We start from the raw sequence: 21,584 nt of genomic DNA, 5'->3' as shown, positions 1-21,584 counted from the left end.
GCTGGACTTGGTGTCTTCACAGTAGATGATTAGACTGCAAGCTACGAGTAGTGTACCTCTAGAGTGTTCCTGATAATTTGTTTTAAGAATGCTTTTATTAATAAAATGGTCTGGCAATGGCCATTTTATTATTATTTTTTTCTCTGTTCTGGCTTCTCAGTACAATGGCCATTTTAGATGCTGAGTCTCAGTGTTGTTAGGAGCAAGTGGGCAGAATGTGAGTTAAGTGGCACTTATCTGAGTCAGCCCAAGAAAAGAGGTTAACTTAGAAATTCTACTCTTAGCCTGCCCAGCCGCTGCTGTCTTAGAAGTGCTCTTGGTCTTTAGCCTTTTATGAGCCCTCGGAAGAGAGGCTTGGGACGAAGGAGAGGCCCACGTGTGGAACTAAGCCCCTTTTCTTCTGTGACATGATCTGGTTGAGTGTTTGAAACTAGCAAGAACTGATGAGACTGGCCTGAGAGAACCTCTGCCTCTTTCTCTCTGAAGTAAATGTTTCTCGAATATAGAGGATAATCTCCATCTCCCTGATTTCCTCCTGTACATTGGACTGCTCTTTTCTCTGGTCCTTTTGGGTCTAGTTCCTGATTAAAATATCCAGTACCTGGTTGGATGCGGTGGCTCATGCCTGTGATCCCAGCTCCTTGGACGGCTGAGGCAGGAGGATCATTTGAAGTCAGAAGTTCGAGACTAGCCTGGCCAACATGGTGAAACCCTGTCTCTTCTAAAAGTAGAAAAAAATTAGCCGGGCGTGGTGGCGTGCGCCTACAGTCCTAGCTACTCGGGAGGCTGAGGCAGGAGAATCGCTTGAATCCGGGAGGCGGAGGTTGCAGTGAGCCAAGATGGAGCCACTGCACACCAGCCTGGGCAACAGAGTGAGACTCTGTCTCAAATAAACAAACAAACAAACAATCAGATACCTGAGTGAAGTGGGTGTGGGGGTGGTAGGGACAGGACTCACCTTCCTTGAGGGACCCAGAAGACTCATGAGGCCTATGAATGGTGGCTGTGCTTTGCTAGACCCTGAGAAAGCAGGGAAGAGGCAGCTGGTGCCCCCAGCAGGAGTATTCAACCCACTCCACTCGTTGCACCCTGCCCTTGAGCAGATCCCACTTTCAGAAACCTGAGTTCTTTGCTCCAGGTCCAACAGAGGTGAGCCCACTTGCCCCAGACTGGGGTTATTTTCCTGCAAAAACCAGATCCTCATGTGTTCCCCATTTCTGCTGACAGCCACTGTCCACCTTGACCCTCAGGTGGGACTCCTCAGAGTAATCTCATGTCCTCCCTCTCCCTCATCCGTGGTACTGCTGCTCCACAGATATCTTTTTAATCTGGCTCCTGTCTCCGCCCCATTGCCATTGCCTCTCCACTGGCCGTTTCCATGATCTGCGCCACAGGCCTCTGCTCTCCTCTCTGTGTGCACTGTGCCCGTTCCCTGCTTTGGGCCTCTTGACTCCTCTGCCCAGTGGACAGTCTCCTGCTAAGCCTCATTTTCCTACACCTCTGCGCTCTGCACATGCCACACACCAGCATGGCTGTGTGGGGTGCCAAACATGCTGCTGACACTCCCTGCTCTGCCCCTTGGCAGATGTCCTTCTTGCCCTGGGACTGCCCTTCCTCCTTGACCCTCACTCAACCTTGTCTGACCCCTTCAGCCCTGACCATGTCTGGGATGACACTTGCCACCCTGCCTGGTGTGTGTCTTTCACATTTACCCAGAGTGTCCTCGCTGGATTGTGAGCTCCTTGGGACTCCCCCATAGTGAGCACAGCACCTGGCATCATGCGCTTGGGCTTTGGGATGAGTTATTTCTGCATTTTGCTGTGCTTTGCCTAAGTGTGTTGGGCTTCAGTAAATTGCATCAGGCTCCATCAGCCTGCAGCCTGCCTACAGCTTGAAGCCATCATTTGGAGCTCAGCCTCACCCCACTGCCCTAATCATTATGGCACTGATTGTGTGTAGGGGCTCTGCTACCACTTTCTACCTGGAGGAGTAGTGACTGCTCCTTTTTCTATATGTGAGGACCAAGTGTCATTGAATCCACTGCTGACTCACATTTGGTTATATGGGGAAATAGACATCAAGGGCTGTGGTCAGCTGGTGGAGCAGAGCATGGATTCTGGAGCTATACCACTTTCATTTGCATCCTGGTGGCTGTGTTACCTGGAGCGAGTTACTTTACTGCTCTGCCTCAGTTTCCCTAACTCATATATAGGATGGTTATGAGGATTGAGTTAATTCCTGTAACATGCTTAGACTAGTGCCTGACACAAAAAAGGGGTACATAAACATTAGCTATTCTTACTTTTTAGAGATTGGGATCTCACTCTGCTGCTCAGGCTGGAGTACAGTAGCATGATCATAGCTCCCTTGTAACCTCAGACTCCTGGGCTCAAGTGATTTTCTTGCCTCAGCTTCCCGAGTAGCTGGAACTACAGGCACACAACCACCACATCTGGCTAAATTTTTTTGTTTGTTTTTTATTTAGAGATGGGGGTCTTACTATGTTGCCCAGGCTGATCTTGAATTCCTGGCCTCAAGCAGTCCTCCTCCTTTGGCCTCCCAAAGTGTTGGGATTACAGGTGTGAGCCACTATGCTCAGCTATATTAGCTATTCTTATTATTGAGAAAAGGTATGTTTTTTTCTACCTGAAGAAGGAAGTACCTGTATATATTTAAAGTTCTTTTATAAATGTTTATGTATGGCCGGGCATGGTGGCTTACGCCTATAATTTCAGCACTTTGAGAGGCCAAGGCGGGCAGATCACTTGAGGTCAGGAGTTCGAGACCAGCCTGGCCAACGTGGTAAAACACTGTCTCTACCAAAGATATAAAAAATTAGCTGGATGTGGTGGTGGGCGCCTGTAGTCCCAGCTACTCAGGAGGCTGAGGCAGGAGAATTGCTTGAACCCAGGACGTGGAGGTTGCAGTGAGCCAAGATCGTACCACTGCACTCTAGTCTGGGTAACAAAGTGAGACTCTGTCTCAAAAAAAATAAAAAATAAAAAATATATAAATGTTTATGTGTTAGAGTGGAGTTAGGTATCATTGAAACTACCTTTTCTCTCAAGTGCTTAGTCTTCTGTGTTTGAATAGGCGTGTTTAGTATGGTAGTTGTAGTCAAATTATAGAAAAAGATGGCACAGCAATCAAAGTCAAGATGTTGATGTTTTGAGTGTTTTCTTGTAGGTTGCACTGGCTCAGCAAGGACATCTTTGCCGGTAGAGCTGTTAGAGGCAGAGGGCAGACACCCTGGGGTCTTGCTTCGAACTTGGGGCAGATGATAACAGAAAGTCCCTCTCCAGTGAGGCTGCGGTGCTCAGACTTTTCTGGGAGCCTATGGGCCTGTCTTAGCTTGCATGGTCAGAGGTTTCTGCTGGAAGATGTGGAAGTTTTGATGTTTATCTTTTGCAAGGTGTTTTTTGGCCTTCTTAAGTGTGAAACCAAGGAACAGGTGTGGCCCCAAAATAAAAATGTCAGAACTCTTTGCTAAATGACTTGGAAGCAGGGCAGGTGAACCTAACTGCAGCCCCACCCTGGTGTCGGTGAACTGGCAGGGAAGCGCAGAGGCCAGGATACTGGATTGGGGAAGCAAGAAGACAAAGTCAGGGTTGTTGATGGAGAGAGTGGGGTTTGGGCATCTCCCAGGCTTGGGTACTTTAAGGGGGTGGGAGAAAGACAAATCTTGCTTCTGTGTCTTGTGCCTCAGCCAGAGCCAGGGAGACTCGGGCTGTATTGATAGGAGGCTCAGCTGCATGAGAGCTGGGTAGTTGATAATTTCCTCCTTGCCATTTTTGTAGCGCAGGCAGCTGTTCGCTCGGTGTGACATACATTACCTTAGTTACTACAATGCCTCAAAGCAGCATCAGGCCCATTGAAGCATACTTTCCTTGACTGTAACTGTTGGAAAAGTAATAGCTGGAAGAACTACAGCAGGAATTGGGGATAGGGGACATACCTCCTGAAACATGTGGTGCCTGGCAACCAGGCCCTGGCCTTTGGGGGAGGAGGGGCTTTGCTTCCACAGGATGGTCCTGATCAAGTGAGCATCTTCCCTTCCCCTAGAGCTTACCTTACCAGGCTTGCTCTGAGTGAGCTGTTAGAGGCATAGGCCCAGCAGGAAGCTGCTTCTGCTGGGTAGGACACGTTCTGCAAACAGCTGATATTTCACATCTGCGTGTGCCATGGAAGAGGAACCACTGATAGCAGAGATCAGGGCAGAACACCAGGGGTCTGTGCCAGGTTCACAAGGGCAGAGGCTAGTCCCTGCCTGAGTGGCAAGCAATGAAAAGAAATAACAAGGTGTTTGATATCGTTCCTCCCTGTCTTCCTAAGAGTACAGCACATCCAGTGAAAGAAGTCTCTGTTTTGAGCAAATACCAGCAGCAGGTGGCTTTGTGCAGTTGCTATCTTAGAGATTATTGGGTTTCTTTTTTTCTTTCTTTTTGAGACGGAGTCTTGCTCTGTCACCTAGGCTGGAGTGCAGTGGCGCAATCTCGGCTCAGTGCAAGCTCTGCCTCCTGGGTTCATGCCGTTCCCCTGCTTCAGCCTCCCAAGTAGCTGGGACTACAGGCGCCCGCCACCACACCCAGCTAATTTTTTGTATTTTTAGTAGAGATGGGGTTTCACTGTGTTAGCCAGGGTGGTCTCAATCTCCTGACCTCATGATCTGCCCACCTCAGCCTCCCAAAGTGCTGGGATTACAGGCATGAGCCACCGCGCCCGGCCCCGACATAGGTGGGTTTCTAGTAGTCTGGAAATGCTGTTTATACCTGCCAAATAGGTACCACTTCTTTCCTGCTCCATATAGCCTGGGACCCATGTTATAGTTGACAGTCCCTGCAGTGTCCACCATAACACCACCTCTCTCTGGAGCATCTTTCACCTTGGGATCTACAGTACTTCACAGGGGTCTGCAGTGGGGCAGCCAGGTCCCTCTGTGAGGGAAGCCATGGTTCTCCTGAGCTGGGTGAGTTAAGCCATCAGGGCCCACTCTGCTTCTGGGTGTCACTCCTTCTGGGAACAAGCCTCTCCTCCTCTGGCATGATTGGGCACTCTGTCAGCCGGTGCGTGACTGAGGCTGGTAGGGGGAAGAAACCAACTGATTTGTCACCCTGTAGTTCAAGCCTATAGGGTGCCTTCAGGCAGCCCTGCCTGGAAAAGGGCTCATGACACAGGAGGGTCTCTGAATTAGCTGGAGCAGCTGTTCAGGACCAGGGCTGTGGGAAGATAGGTTTGGTTTGTGTACCCGGTGCTGCCTTGCCCCTCTCTGCCTTTCTCATTCTGTCGTTTCTCATACTGAGAGACTCTTGGCACATGGCCTGGATGGGAGTGAAGGAGTAGACGTCCCAGGCCTTGTAGCCCTGAGCAGCAACAGGTTCTCCAGGGCAGTCCAGAACAGAGGGTGGTTTTTGGGCCCCAGAGGTACTTAGCTGGTGATTCAAGTGGTGGCTAATGGTGTAAGTGCTGCAGGACGCTGTGGTCCATGCTGAGAAGCTTGTTTCACGTAATTTGCTCTCTGCTTCCCTGCCACTCCTCCCTGGGCTGGCAGCACCCTCGGCCCTATGGCCAGGAAATGCGTGTTCCTTTTCCGTGGGCCTCCTTCCTGACCCACAGGAGACCTGTATCACCAGGTCTGCTCAGCAGCCTTTTCAAGCGAGGCAGCTCAGCCAGACCTAAAAACTCTTATTCCTGGGCATGGGATTCTTCCTCTATACTGTCCTGTTTTCGTCTTCCAAATACTAGCTAGCCCCCAGCCTCTCTCACAGAAGTAAACATTCTAAGACTGGATTTTTCAGGGCAAGTTAAGTCCTTTGATAGAAAAGGTTTCATCGACAGCAGAGGGCCAGTTCTGAAACCTGGGTTTGTCAGTGTCTGAAAACAGAGATTCTCAAGTGTCCTGGGTGAGGCTGAGGCCACATTAGGGTGAAGCAGAGTGGAGACCAGTTCCCATTCAGTCCCCTGCCTTCCTAGTGCCGGCAGAGGATCTGTATCCCGAGACCCTGGGAATGTGGGGATGCCACTCCGGGAGCTCCTTTCGAGAAGGGGTTGGCCATCGCTCAGGACCCAACGATGTACACAGAGCCACAGACATATGTTACCACAGGTCACCCATCCAATGACTTTCACAGGAGGCTCAAAAGGAGCTCGGGAAAACAAGCAAAAGCCAAACCCAGCCCTAGAAGAGAGACACCTAGCCTGGCAAGCTGATGTTGTACCTCAGTTTTGCAGGATACTGCAACACCTTTCTTTAGCCTGGTTCAGTATGGGTTACAGAGCCAGCTTGTCCTGTCGGGACAAGGTGTTGGCAGGTAGTGCTGCCAGATAGACCAGACGCCATCTGAGCCATGTCCTATCCAGACCCAGCTAGACCCAGCCTGGCCCCCCTGGGCTTTCCTGGCCATCAGGAATCTACTTCTTCTGAGTGGGGAGGGTGTGATCTGTGCAAGGCCCCTTTTTCTGCAGGTGCTAGCTGTATTGTTCCTTGCCCTGCCCACGACTTCAAGCTGACACCTGGGTCCTGTCTCAGTGGAGGGCCTAGGTGCCCATGGGAAGGCATGCCCCACTTGGTGTCAGCCCCTGGTATCATCAGCACCTGTAGAGATAGCCTTTTTCTCCTGCCCCCTTTACCGTGGCTTCCATGCTGAGCTACCATGAAGAGAAGACCCTGCACCCAGGGCACTGCCAGACCCTCCTGCCTGCAGTGCCAGAGGCATCACCTTATGGTTGCATTGGTCCTGTTCCTTGGTCCTAAAAGCTCAGGGGAACAGCCATGGGAGTGCTGTGACAGCAGTGTTCTCTGATGCCACCCCACAGCATTTGCTAAATGAAAAAAAACTCTTTTACTTTCCCATTATCCATTGTTGAGCTGCTCCAGGCCATGGGTCCTGCCAGATTTTTTAAGATAGTTGAGGTTATGGGGACAGCATCTGTCTGCTGGATTTCTGGAGAGTGATGGCTCTGTGTGAGTGACCACCCTTGTGGAGCAGCCCTGCCATGATGTCCTGCAATGTGCCTGGGCGCGGCCCCATGCTCAGGAAGCACTCTGGCCAAGCCAGCGCAGCACTCATCCTTCCACAGCCAGCCTCAAGAGTGACATTCTGAGAGCCACTGGGCATGGCTGTTGAACCCTGCCTGGTGCTGCAAGGGTTAGATTGCCTCCCCAGGAGGCCGGAAACAAGAGTGGAGCAGCTCTGGGGCTGCTGTTGGTGGCCACTCATTAAGAGAGGGGCTAATGACCAGCTCCACCCCTACCAGCTCCCTTGGGGCGGAAGGGAGCAGAACATGTGAAGTGCCCAGACTCTGCTGCAGAGCCAGGGTTTAAGATGGTGAGGAAAGGGAATCTCCCTGGTGAGTGTCTCTCCTGTGGACTTGTGTCCTGTGCACATTCTCTTTTTTTTTTTTTTTTTGAGATGGAGTTGCACTCTTGTGCCCAGGCTGGAGTGCAATGGCGTGATCTTGGCTTACGGCAACCTCTGCCTCCCAGGTTCAAGCGATTCTCCTGCCTCAGCCTCCCGAATAGCTGGGATTACAGGCATGCGCCACCACGCCCGGCCAATTTTTTAAATATTTTTAGTTAAGACGGGGTTTCTCTATGTTGGTCAGGGTGGTCTCGAACTCCCGACCTCGTGTGATCCGCCCACCTTGTCCTCCCAAAGTGCTGGGATAACAGGCGTGAGCCACTGCGCCTGGCACACATTCTTTTTTAATCTTCCTGCCATCCCTGAGGGAGAAGTTTAGCCAAGGGAACTTGGGGGCTAAGAAGTGACAGAATTAGGATTCGAGCTTGAGTCTTTCTGACCCACAGTGAGTGATGACTGGGACCCATTTGTTGGGAAGAGATGACTGGCTTGGTGATCAGTGCTCAGGCTAGCTTTTTGGGTTTTTTGTTTTGTTTTGTTTTTTGTTTTTTTCTGAGACAGAGTCTCACTCTTTCGCCCAGCCTGGAGTGCAGTGGTGCAATTTTGGCTCACTGCAACCTCTGCCTCCCGGGTTCAAGTGATTCTCGTGACTCAGCCTCCCAAGTAGCTGGGATTACAGGCACCTGCCACTATACCTGGCTAATTGTTACATTTTCAGTAGAGATGAGGTTTCACCATTTTGGCCAGGCTGGTCTTGAATGCCCACCTCGGCCTCCCAAAGTGCTGGGATTACAGGCGTGAGTCACTGCACCTGGCCTCAGGTTATCTTTGTGAGGGAGATGTAGCTGGCCCCTGTGTCCTGGTCAGCCGTGGGCCAGGACCAGAACCTCGTGGTCAGGCACAGCCCTAGCCCCTTCCAGAGTTCCAGACTAACTTGCGGCTTTTGAGGAAATCTTTCCATTCAGCAGTAGGAGTGTTTTCCATTCCTCACTGCCCTGGGACTGAGGCCTTGGATGTACCCTGGCAGATGGTAGTGGCATGGGTGGGCTGCTGGAACAGTCATGCTAGAGTCCCTGGCACCCTACAGGAGTTTCCCATCTCTAGGGCACTGTCCAGGGATGTTACCTGGGAGTGCCAAAGTGATAAACGATTTCTGCAGCCACCCTGGCATTTCTGTGACTGTGACTTTCTGTCTGAGTGATGATGCAGGGGGAAGTGGGTGGTGCCAGAGCATCTGCACTGGCCACCTGGGGCCTCCTGCCTGCTGGTTCAAATGTGGCTTGGTTTCTCCTTGCGTCACTGGCATTTCATAGATACCTGACATGGCCGGGCATAGACTTTTGTGTATGGGTGCCAGGCTAACTGCCCATCACTTCTCTCTGGGAGTGACAAGGCTTATTCTCTTTGGAGACGGAAGAATGGTTAGTTGGGTGGTCCTCTCTGTCAGAGTGTTGTCCCCATCATGTGGCCTCAGCCATCCTTCTGACCCAGAGCCAGCCGGATGTGACTCCCTGCAGGGCCTGACCCAGGCAGCCATGTCCACTTGTTCTTTTTTTTTTTTGAGGCAGAGTCTCATTCTGTCGCCTGGGCTGGAGTGCAGTGGCATGATCTTAGCTCACTGCAACCTCTGCCTCCCGGGTTCAAGCAATTATCCTGCCTCAGCCTCCCGAGCAGCTGGGATTACAGGCATGTACCACAATGCCCAGCTAATTTTTGTATTTTTAGTAGAGAAGGGGTTTCGCCATGTTGGCCAGGCTGGTCTTGAACTCCTGACCTCAGGTGATCCACCCACCTCGGCCTCCCAAAGTGCTGGGATTACAGGTGTGAGCCACCGCGCCCAGCCCACTTGTTCTTTTCTGGCCCTCACATCCCAGTCCCTTCTGAGACAGCCATCTCTGGCCTCACGGTGCACGTGACAACTCTCACTTCTAGGCACATCTCCATCCTCTCTCTAGACCCACCTAGGGAGGGGTGCATGTTTAGAAAGTTGTTGACTTTGACTTCAGGGTGGGAGTGGGAAAAGGGTTGTCCGGTTCTGAAGCAGAAGTTGGTGGGGCTGGAGGGGCTGCTCACCCAGGCATAATTGCTGGACCCCCCTTAATGGGAAGGGCAGCACCCTAGGCATGGTGCTGGGTGGTTGGGTCGGGAAGGAGGAGATGGCTTCACCATCACAAGTACCTGCTTGGTGCTCCCCTGGGTGTCCCTCAGAGAAGGGGAGAAGTGTTATTTACATGACCATAGGCCTCCACTCAGCCTCTTAGTGCCTCAGTTTCCTCTGTCCTCTGATGGGATTTATCATACCTGCAAGTGGGTTGGAGTCTTAGAATGTTTCCTACAAGTAGACATCGAGGGCCCTTTGACAACCATGCCTAGTCCCTATCCTCTCATTTTGTAGAGAAGGGTACCAGGGTCTGAGGTCTGTGGATGAGTGACTGGCCAGGGCCTATCACGGGAAGAACAGTGCTGTGGCCAGAACCAGACAGCAGAAGCGCTTCAGCACCACTGGCTGTCCTGGCACCCAGGGCTACAGTCTCTTTCTAACAGAGGCCAGTCTGCCTATGTGAGGATCCTAGCCTGAGGCTGACAACAGACTCACTGCAAAATATGGGGCTGGGGCTAAGCCCTGGCTTTGTGGTTTCCAGCTTCTCAAGACGGCAGTGTAGTGCCAGTTCCTCTCCACTGTACAACTTCTCAAGGCCTGGGGAGCAGGTTCACAAGGGGTGGATGACTGAATCCATCATCTCCTCAACTCCTTTGGGCTTCTGGTGCCTTTGTTGCATGTTTGTCCTGTCCTTTCTCTCCCTTAGCTAGCCTGAATCTTTCTCACAAAGGAAAAACAGAAAACCATTGTATGTATCAGGACAACACAAGAGGAAAATCCTCCAGTGACTTCACTCAAAGTTTTCTGTCCACACCACTGTTTGTTTAATGAGTGTTCCCCATCACAGCCTTTCTGCATCTGGGAAAGAGCCACAAAGTCCCTGGACCTGCCACCATCTTACCTGCCTTGTTCAGCCGCTGGCTTCTTGGATGTCTAATAAGACATCTCAAGCTTAGCATTTCCAAAGGGCCTGTTCCTTCCATCCATCTTCCTTGTCTCTTATTTTTTTTGAGAAGGACTCTTGCTCTGTTGCCCAGGCTGGAGTGCAGTGGTGCGATCTCTGCTCACTGCAAGCTCCGCCTCCCAGGTTCACGCCATTCTCCTGCCTCAGCCTCCCGAGTAACTGGGACTACAGGTGCCCGCCACCACGCCCGGCTAATTTTTTGTATTTTTTAGTAGAGACGGGGTTTCGCCATGTTAGCCAGGATGGTCTCGATCTCCTGACCTCGTGATCCGCCTGCCTCGGCCTCCCAAAGTGCTAGGCTCACAGGTGTGAGCCACCGCGCCCGGCCTCCTTGTCTCTTGATAAATGGTACCACCATGTACTTGTTTGCTCAGGCCAGAAACCTGGGTGCCATCCTTTTTTCCTCTCATATTAGCTGCACCCACACCTGGCGAGTCCTGCCCACTCTGCTCTGAGTCTTTCCTAAGTCTCCCTCAGCTCCAGCCCCACTGGATGCTTTTCTGTTTCTCAGACGTGCTGAGTTCATACCCTTTACCCCGAAGGTTTTTTCTTCTGTTCCTCTTGTCCAGAAGACCTTTGCTCAGGAGTCACCCTCTCAGCAAGAACTCAATTGACTACCCCATTCCAGTCAGTCCTCATCCCCCCTCCCATTGCTAGCCCATCATCTGGCTTTGCATTTTCTTCTTTTATAAATAGAGTCTTTGTTGCCCAGGCTGGAGTGCAATAGCACGATTATAGCTCACTGCCACCTCAAACTCCTGGGTTCAAGGGATCCTCCCTCCTCAGCAGTACTACAGGGTGCGCACCACAGTGCCTGGCTAATTTTTTCTATTTTTTTGTAGAGATGGGGTGTCACCATGTTGTCCAGGATGGTCTCGAACTCTTGGGCTCAAGCGATCCTCTTGCCTTGGCCTCCCAAAGTGCTGGGATTGCAGGCATAAGCCGCTGCACACAGCCTTTTTTTTTTTTTTTTTTAAAGATGAGATTTCTCTCTGTTGCCCAGGCTAGAGTGCAGTGGCATGATCCAGTCTTCCCAACTTAGCCTCCTGTGTAGCTGGGACCACAAGTACACACCGCCACACCCAGCTAGTTTGCTAGTTTTTGTATTTTTTTGTAGATATGGGGTCTCACCATGTTGTCCAGGCTGGTCTCGAACACCTGGACTGAAGCAATCCTCCTGCCTTGGCCTCCCAAAATGCTGGGATTATAGGCATCAGCCACTGCACCCAGTCCAGCCTTGTTTTCTTTAGAGCATACTTGATCTACCAGGTATTTCTTGTTTTCCTATTTGTTTACTTACATTTTCCCTGTCTTTATTCCTTTCACACTTCCTACTCCCACTTTGCAAACTCCCTGGGGCAGGCCTTTGTTAGTTATTTGGTGGCAAGCAGACAGTGCTTGTCCTTTCCAGAGGATGTGAAGGCAACACAGTGGCCGTAAACTATGCTGCTGCAGCAGCCAGTGATACTAAATGAGGTGTGCAACATTCTGTTTTTAACCTCAAACTGCTTTTCGCACACATCCTTGTATACATATACTTATATATATATAAGGTATATACCTTATATATACATACAGACACTTACTGTTTCTGGAAAAAAATATTGATAGCTTCAGTTGAAGATATATTACAGCTCTGTAATGGCAGACCCCTGACCAGAATAGGTTCAGATTTCCTGTTGCTACTGTAACAACAATGTTGGCTTGAAATAATCATTTTACAGTTCTGGAGAACAGAAATTCTAAAATCCAGGTATTGGCAGGGCTGCGTTCTTTCTGGAGGCTCTAGGGGAGAATTCATTCTTTGCCTTTTCTAGCTTTTAGTGGCCTCCTGTGTTCCTTGACTCATGGCCCCATCCTCCATCTTCAAAGCCAGCAGTGAGGCATCTTCCATTTCATAAAGACCCCTGTGATTACATTGGCCCACCTGGATAATCCACTGTCATCCCCTACTTCAAGGGCTTTAACTTAATCACTTCTGCAAAATCCTTTTTACCATGAAAGGTGACATAGTCACAGGTTCTGGGGATTAGACCGTGGACATCTTTGAGGTGGGGGTCTTACCCGGCCTATAACAGGTACTGCGTATTTTTCCTCTCTGGGAAAATCTATAAAAATTGACAAATCATTTGGGAATTGGAAAAGCAGAAAACTTATCTCTTTTCTGGCCAGACTGAGGTGATGATGAATCCTGAATTGATTCTAATTTTTTTTTTAATTGAGCTCTTTGGTTTTTTTTAAATTTAAAATCCATATTTATAGCCAGAGTTAAAAATTTAAAAATTATTTCTTTTTTTTTATTTTTTATTTTTTTATTTTTGAGACGGAGTGAAGTGGCGCGATTTCAGCTCACTGCAACCTCTGCCTCCCAGGTTCAAGCGATTCTCCTGCCTCAGCATTCTGAGTAGCTGGGATTACAGGAGCGCGCCACCACGCCCAGCTAATTTTTGTATTTTTAGTAGAGACGAGGTTTCTCCATGTTGGCCAGGCTGGTCTCAAACTCCTGACCTCAGGTGATCTGCCCACCTCAGCCTCCCAAAGTACTGGGATTATAGGCATTAGCCACTGAGCCTGGCCTTTTTTTTTTTTTTGAGACAACGTCTTGCTCTGTTGCCCAGGCTGGAGTGCATTGGCACAATTTCAGGTCACTCCAACCTCTGCCTCCCCGGTTCAAGTGATTCTCATGCTTCAGCCTCCCAAGTAGCTGGGACTATAGGCATGTGCTGCCACACCCAGCTAAGTTTTCTATTTTTAAGTGGAGACGGGATTTCACCATGTTGGCCAGGCTGGTTTCAAACTCCTGGCCGCAAGTGATCCTCCCACCTCATCCTCCCAAGTGCTGGGATTACAGGCAAAATCTAAAAATTCTGTGCTCGTTTTGTCAAAATAGTTATATAGTTTATTTTTAAAGAAAAGTGTTTAAAATACTTATTTTAATTTTAGGTCTTTGAAAATTTAAGCATCTGTTGTTTTCATAGTGGATATTGAACTCCCATACACTGAGACAAAAATATGTCCCAAATATCCCAGAACCACTGACTAAGTAGGTTCTTCCTGGTGATTTCATGAGCTTTCATAAATCAAATGACCAAATTGTTGTTAGATTTTCTAGAGTATCTACCGTTCTAACCTGAGAAAGTGAAAAAAGGGGCCGGGTGTGGTGGCTTACACCTGTAATCCCAGCACTTTGGGAGGCCGAGGCGGGCAGATCACGAGATCAGGAAATCGAGACCATCCTGGCTAACACGGTGAAACCCCGTCTCTACTAAAAATACAAAAAATTAGCCGGGCGTGGTGGCGGGCGCCTGTAGTCCCAGCTACTTGGGAGGCTAAGGCAGGAGAATGGCATGAACCCGGGAGGCGGAGCTTGCAGTGAGCCGAGATCGCGCCGCTGCACTCCAGCCTGGGCGACAGAGTGAGACTCCGTCTCAAAAAAAAAAAGAAAGTGAAAAAAGGAAACCTTCCAGCTTATGTCTTAGACCTCCTGGACAGTAAAATTTGCATAAAAGTCTGTCATACAGGATCATCCTTGTGTGAGAAAGAGGCAGGCTGACAGCTGGGGCTGGTCACTGGTGGCACATAAACACACATATGTGCTTGTGCACACACCTGTACCACCTGTCAGACTCCTGACATGCTGGGCACTGGAGGAACTGTCCTGAGATCATTTGGCCCCTGTACCAAGGAGCTCATGATCTTGGGGGGAAGGGGCATGGACAATCCCGGGAACAGTGACTGGTGATTGAAGAGGTTCAGTAGGCACCAGGCAGTGGACCAGGGATATGGGCAGTGTGCAAGGGGAGGACCAAAGGATGTTATAAAAGACTCCAGGAGGCAGAAATTTGAACTGAATCATGACGCACTGGCAAGAGGGGAGGACAGAGTGGATACCACTAGTTCTTGGGCATAGTTCTAAGAGGACCCAGAGGAGCAGCAAGCAGCCTTCCTGAAAGACTATTTGGGGAGGGTGGAATGGGCAGTGGCTTTGCTGGATGGTGTGCCCCCATGGCCACATAAGCAGTGGACTTGGCTTTAGGGGGCTGTGCAGGTCAGGGAGCATTGAGGAGAGCCCCACCTTACCTTCTGGCATCCCAGACCCCTGGCAACATCTGTTGTGCTGTGCCAAACACACAGGGTTATGGGTGCCCTCCTAACAGGTTGCCACATTGTTGTCAGTTACTGCCTTGCAGTGGGAAATCCCTGTGCTCTATCTGAGGGATGAGGGGCAGGGAGAGGAGGAGGGCTATTGTGGCTGGTGTGGTCCATGGTTGTGGATCCTGTCAGGGCAAGCTGGTGGGCATACCTGGGGTCACCACAGTCTGAGCCAGACCTGGAGGGATGGTTTTCACTTTGCTCCTCACTGCTGTCCAGCTGGCCGCCCTCATCTATAGCCTGCTATAGACCAGGGGAACAGCCGCTGCCATCAGGAGCCATAGTGTCTCCCGAGGTGATGCCTGAGAAAAGACCTTGACTGTGACAGCCTCACGAGCCTGCCTTTTGGTGGGGAATGGGCATTGTTCTGTCCCAGAAGAGCTATTTCTCTGAGGTCAAATGATTTGCATACCCACTAGCAACAGAAAGGCCTCTCTCACTGCTGGGCCTGGTGAGCTTAGGAGCTGAGTTGATGCTCAGAGCAGCAACATGTCCCCTGAGCCAGGCAGTTCCAATGTCTTTGGGGAATTCAGAAGGTGAGAATAGAGCCTGGATCCAGGTAGAGGCTTTGGCCCTTCTAAAGCCAGTCTCAAGCAGCTCTCACACTGGTTTCCTGGTGATGGCGGTGGGGAGATGAAGGAGGCACCAGCAGGGCGGAGGGCCTCCACCAGTTTCTGAGAGCCGTTCAGTCTTGACCTGTTTCCCGCTGTGGGTGCTGGAGAATCTTTGTTTAAATAGAGGCTTCCTGGATAAAAAGACGTGAAAGCTCAGGGTACACTAGGCTTGGGATGGGTGCTGTGACCAAGGGGACAACTTCCTTTGTGCTCGCTGATTTAAATGCTGAGTTTAGGCTCCAGGGTCTGGGCTGTGTCACCTCTCCAGTCACACTCTCTGCCTCTCTTGTCAGCCCTTGGCCCTGTTATCCTTCTTTTCTCACCCCCACACCTTTGCTTGCTGCCTGCCCACACCCTGTGCCCTTGCCTATCCACGTACACAACATGTACTGTGAATGTTTGAGCCTTGCCCTGCTTTCTGGCTACTCAGATCCTTTACTCAGAAGAGAGCCTCTACCCATGCCACTTGGGAGGGGAGGGATGTGCTTAAGCATGTTCCTGTGGTGTGCTGCTTAGGCCCCAAGGAGGAAGCAGGCAGACACTGGGGAAGCTACCTGGAGGGGTTCCTGGGGAGTAGACCTGCCTGTCAGCCCATCAGCTCCCCAGCCTGTGCAGGTCCTGGGCTTGTCATGGCTCTGTGGGTTCCATTTCTGCTCCTTAGCCAGGCAGTCGAACCCTTCTGCAGCTCCACCGCTCCTGCCCCACCTGTACTCATGCCTTTACCTGCACATCCTCCTCCCTTTTTCACTCCCCTCTCCCCTTGTCTAAAACCTTGGTGCAGAGGTGGGAGAATTGCTTGAGGCCAGGAGTTTGAGACCAGCCTGGGCAACATAGACAGACCCTATCTGTACAAACAATAGTAATATATATATTTTTTCCTTCCTGAGCACCATGCACTTTCTTTTTTTTAGACGGAGTTTCGCTCTTGTTGCCCAGTCTGGAGTGCTGTGGCGTGATCTTGGCTCACTGCAACCTCTGCCTTCCCTGGTTTAAGCGATTCTCCTGCCTCAGCCTCCCGAGTAGTTGGGATTACAGGCGCCCACCACCACGCCCGGCTAATTTTTTTTGTATTTTTGGTAGAGATGGTGTTTCACCATGTTGGCTAGGCTGGTCTTAAACTCCTGGGCTCAAGCAGTCCTCCTACCTCGGCCTCCCAAAGTGCTGGGATTACAGGCATGAGCCACTGCATCCGGCCAGAATAATTAATATTGTTAAGCTATCTATTCTCTCCAAATTGATCTAGAGAGTCAACACAGTCCCAGTCACGATCACAGCCCACCTTCGAAAGGCATTATTAAGAAAATGAGGGCCAGGCGCAGTGGCTCACGCCTGTAATCCCAGCCCTTTGGGAGGCCGAGGTGGGTGGATTGTGAGGTCAGGAGATCAAGACCATCCTGGCTAACACGGTGAAACCCCATCTCTACTAAAAAATACAAAAACAAAATTAGCCAGGCATGGTGGCGGGCGCCTGTAGTCCCAGCTACTCGGGAGACTGAGGTGGGAGAATGGCGTGAACCTGGGAGGCGGAGCTTGCAGTGAGCCGAGATCATGTGACTGCACTGGGCAACAGAGTGAGACTCCGTCTTAAAAAAAAAAAAAGAAAAGAAAAGAAAAGAAAGTGAGGCCGGGCTCCATGGCTCATGCCTATAATCCCAACACTTTGGGAGGCCGAGGTGGGTGGATCATTTGAGGTCAGGAGTTCAAGACCAGCCTGGCCAACATGGTGAAACCCCGACTCTGCTAAAAATACAAAAATTAGCCTGGTGGTAGTGGCGTGTGCCTGTAATCCCAGCTACTCGGGAGTCTGAGGTGGGAGAATCCCTTGAGCCTGGAAGGCGGAGGTTGTGGTGAGCTGAGATTGGGCCACTGCATTCCAGTCTGGATGAGAGAGTGTGAGACCCTTTCTCACCAAAAAAACAAACAAACAAAAAAAAAACAAAAAAATGATGATAAACCACAGACTGGAAGAAATACTCACAAAACATAAAAGGACTTGTATCTAAAATATATCAAGAACCTTTACAGTGCAATACAATAAACAAGTGCAATACAGTAAACAACCCAATAAAAAATGAGTTAAAAATTTGAAAAGACAGTTGAATAGTTTTCCAACAAATAGATGGCAAATGAGTACATGAAAAGATACTCAGTATATTTTGTCATAGGGAAAATGTATATTAAAACCACAATGATATTACAACCACTATATATACACTAAAAGGCCAAAATTTAAAAAAACAAACTGAGAATAGTAAATACTGAAGAAGATATGGAACTCATACATTGCTGGTTGGAATGCAAAATAGCATAGCCACTTTGGAAAACAGTTTGACAGTTTCTTATCAAATTAAACATACACTTATCTTATAACCCAGTAATATCACTTGTAAGTATTTACCCAAGAGAAATGGAAACATACGTCTGTGCAAATACCTTAAAGCAAATATTTGTTGGCTTTATTCATAATAACTAAAAATTATAACAACTCAAATGTCATCAACTGGTGTATGAACAGATAGAAAAACTGGGGTGTATCCATAACATGGAGTACTACTCAGCAATAAAAAGGAATGGAACACTGCTTCTCCTAACAACATGGATGGATCACAGATGCATTGTGCTAAGTCTAAGAAGCCAGGCAAGACACCTCATGTTCTATGATTCCATTTATGTGAAATTCTGGAAAAGGCAAAACCATAGGAACACATCAGATTAGTGTTGCCGGGTACTGGGAATGGATGGAACAAATTGACTCCCAAGAGGCCTGAGGGAAATTTTTTTGGAGGAGCTAGGGTCTCACTTTGTTGCCCAGGCTGAAGTACACTGGCATGATCATAGCTCACTGCAGGCTTGAACTCCTGGGCTTAAATGATCCTCCTGCCTCAGCCTCCTAAGTAGCTGGGACTGTAGGCAGGCGCCACCACACCTGGCTAATTTATTATTATTTTTGAGACAAAGTCTTGCTGTGTTGCCCAGGCTGGAGTTCAGTGGCACGATCTCGGCTCATTGCAAGCTCTGCTTCCCAGGTTCATGCCATTCTCCTGCCTCAGCCTCCTGAGTAGCTGGGACTACAGGCATCCACCACCGTGCCCGGCTAATTTTTTGTATTTTTGGTAGAGACGGGGTTTCACCGTGTTAGCCAGGATGGTCTTGCTCTCCTGACCTCATGATCCACTCGCCTTGTCTTCCCAAAGTGCTGGGATTACAGGTGTGAGCCACCATGCCCAGCCACACCTGGCTAATTTTTTTTATTTTTTTATTTTTATTTTTTTTGAGACAGAGTTTTGCTCTTGTTGCCCAGGATGGAGTGCAATGGTGTGATCTCGGCTCACTGCAACCTCCGTCTCCTGGGTTCATGCGATTCTCCTGCCTCAGCCTCCTGAGTAGCTGGGATTACAGGCATGCACCACCATGCCCAGCTAATTTTGTATTTTTAGTAGAGACGGGGTTTCTCCCTGTTGGTCAGGCTTGTCTTGAACTCCTGACCTCAGGTGATCCACCCACTGCGGCCTCCCAAAGTGCTGGGATTATAGGCATGAGCCACCGTTCCTGGACAATTTTTTAAATTTTTTATAGAGATGAGGTCCCACTATGTTGTCCCAGGCTGATCTTGACCTCCTGACCTCAAGTGATCCTCCCGCCTTAGCCTCCCAAAGTGTTAGGATTACAAGCATGAGCCACCATGCTCAGCTTTAGAGTGATGGAAATGTTCTGTGTGTTGATTGTGGTGGTGGTAATGCAACTGTATACATTTGTTAAAACTCATTTGAATTGTACAGTTTAAAAGGGAGAATCGGCCAGGTACGGTGGCTCATGCCTATAGTCTTAGCACTTTGGGATGCCGAGGCTGGAGGATCACCTGAGGTCAGGAGTTCGAGACCAGCCTGGCCAACATGTTGAAACCCCGTCTCTACTAAAAATAAAAAAATTAGCTGGGCATGGTGGCGCGCACCTGTAATCCCAGTTACTCCAGAGGCTGAGGCAAGAGAATCACTTGAACCTGGGAGGCGGAGGTTGCAGTGAGCCAAGATCACACTACTGCACTCCAGCCTGGGTGACAGAGGGAGACTCTGTCTCAAAAAAAAAAAATAAATAAAAATAAAAGAGAGAATCTTACTGTATGTAAACTAATCCTCAATATAAAATACACTTTAGGCCGGGCACGGTGGCTCACACCTGTAATCCCAGGACTTTGGGAGGCCGAGGCAGGCGGAGCATGAGGTCAGGAGATCGAGACCATCCTGGCTAACACGGTGAAACTCTGTCTCTACTAAAAATACAAAAAAATTAGCTGGGCATCGGCCGGGCGTGGTGGCTCACTCCTGTAATGCTAGCACTTTGCGAGGCTGAGGCGGGCGGATCACAAGGTCAAATCGAGACCATCCTGGCTAACATGGTGAAACACCGTCTCTACTAAAAATACACACAAAAAAAATTAGCCGGGCGTTGTGGCAGGCGCCTGTAGTCCCAGCTACTCTGGAGGCTGAGGCAGGAGAATGGCGTGAACCCGGGAGGCGGGGCTTGCAGTGAGCTGAGATCACGCCATTGCACTCCAGCCTGGGTGACAGCGAGACTCCGTCTCAAAACAAACAAACAAACAAAATTTTAAACAACCTGCCAGATACACTTCCAAGGTTACTTCCAGCTCCCGCTCCTTCACAAGGCTTCCCTTGACCACCTCCTTGTTGTACCACCCTGTGGTATGTTCCTTCCGGGTCACTGATGGTTTTGGTTCCTGTTAACCGCAGCATGGGATCATTCCTCTGTGGGGCTGCATCAGCTACTTCGGCAGTCACCTGCTGGACTCACAGCCAGACTCTGTCTATTGGTGGCTCTGCTAGAAGCCAAGAGTGCTGACAGAGGTGGGGCAGGCTGAGGAGAGGCTGAGAGACCTGCATGGGCTTCTGTTACTGTCTTGTTCCTCCCTCAAGTACCTACTCAGTTATTGCTGCTCTCTTCCCCCACAGGTTGGGACAAACATTCCTATGGTTACCATGGTGATGATGGGCATTCGTTCTGCTCCTCGGGGACTGGCCAGCCCTATGGTCCCACATTCACCACAGGAGACGTGATCGGCTGCTGCGTCAACCTCATCAATGGCACCTGCTTCTACACCAAGAATGGCCACAGCCTTGGTGTGTGCATAAGGGACCTTGGAGGCTCTGCTCTGTGGAGCCACTTTGGTTGGTGAGAGGCTCAGGGGCAAGTGCTCAAGGCAGTGTCGCCTCTGCTGAGCTCTGGGGTACCGCACCATTTCCAGGCATTGGAGCCCTTTCAGGTGAATAGAGGGTAGCAGGGGCACGCCTTTGTTCATCCAGCCAGTCAGCTGCGTTTATCCAGCCCAGGGAGGATGCTGAGAGTACAGCAGTATCCTGGTCGTGATCTTGGCTTTGGTGGCACTTGTTGGAGCAAGGTTTGGCATTGGATGAGAAGTTTGGGGAACCCTTGCATAGGTTGTGTGGTGGTGGTTTGCGTGCCTGTGACCTGGCCCAGACTTTGGTGCTGGTTGCTGTGGAGCAGCAGTGGGGGTGGCACTAGTCCAGGAGGTAAACAGACAGGTGGGAGTCAGATAGGGCCAGACCTCTGGTCTGTTCTTGGTGAATGAGCAGCAGCTGGGGCAGTTACATTGAAAAAGGCTTCTGGTGAAACCATGAAGGATGGACCAGAGTAAAGACCAGGGGAAGAGGCAGATGGCCTGAGGTAAGGCAGTGGGGATGGGTGCAGGACAAAGGCCCAGGTGTGGCCCTGCAGGGTTTGGTGACAGATGGGGTGCACTTGCAAGAAGGAAAGGTGAGAAAATGGCTGGATTAGTATTGCTGTTAACCAGGAGAAGAAACCCAGGAGAAATAGCAATCAGTGGAAGAGGACTAGAAGGAGCATTCCTGTACAAGCGTAGACATTTAGGATTAGGGCTTGAGAGGAAGAGACTTTGGCTATTCTGATGGCTTGCCTACCGGGTGCTAACTGGTATTTGGCCACATTGACCCTGAGGTGGTGACTAACTGCCTGGTCTGCCTGCCTGGGTTTGCGGAAGTCCCCGATCTACACACCCTAGTTCTCCAGAATGGAATGGTATAGTGAAGAGAGGACTGGCAGAACTCTACCAGCCCAGCTTCCAGCAGCTCTGCCAGGAAAGGGAGTTGGGCATTTTACTTGGAACCCAACTCCTAGAAGTCCCATTTCCCTTGGCTTGAGGGTCAGTAAAAAGGTGGCTGCAACTCTCCACATCCCCTCTATGACTTCTCCAGGAGATGAGCACAGCTAGTATCAGGGGACCTGAGTGGGAATTGGATTGCTGATGGCTGGGGCTGCATGCCTAGGAGCCAGCATTCCTCAACAGGGCAACTGGATGCCCCAGCCAAGAGTTTGCAGGAAAGCCTTGGTAGCTAGGCAGC

The 21,584-nt window shown here is 50.1% G+C and overlaps 1 protein-coding gene across 3 annotated transcripts in view; it reads left to right on the top strand.

Annotated features, from left to right (window-relative positions):
- The window catches only part of RANBP10 (RAN binding protein 10), an 85,668-nt gene that overhangs the window by 44,211 nt on the left and 19,873 nt on the right, over positions 1-21,584 (top strand). For 2 of the 3 annotated variants that reach the window (XM_009250829.4, XM_054535000.2), the window contains one exon: positions 20,157-20,324. In XM_009250829.4, the coding sequence (XP_009249104.3) occupies positions 20,157-20,324 (168 nt within the window). The other variant, XM_054535001.2, reaches the window with a different exon arrangement.

This window comes from Pongo abelii, chromosome 18 (genome assembly GCF_028885655.2).
Source record: "Pongo abelii isolate AG06213 chromosome 18, NHGRI_mPonAbe1-v2.0_pri, whole genome shotgun sequence".
Classification (NCBI taxonomy): domain Eukaryota; kingdom Metazoa; phylum Chordata; class Mammalia; order Primates; family Hominidae; genus Pongo; species Pongo abelii.
Note: the sequence above shows the minus strand (reverse complement) of the source record. Positions and strands in the feature narration are given on the sequence as shown.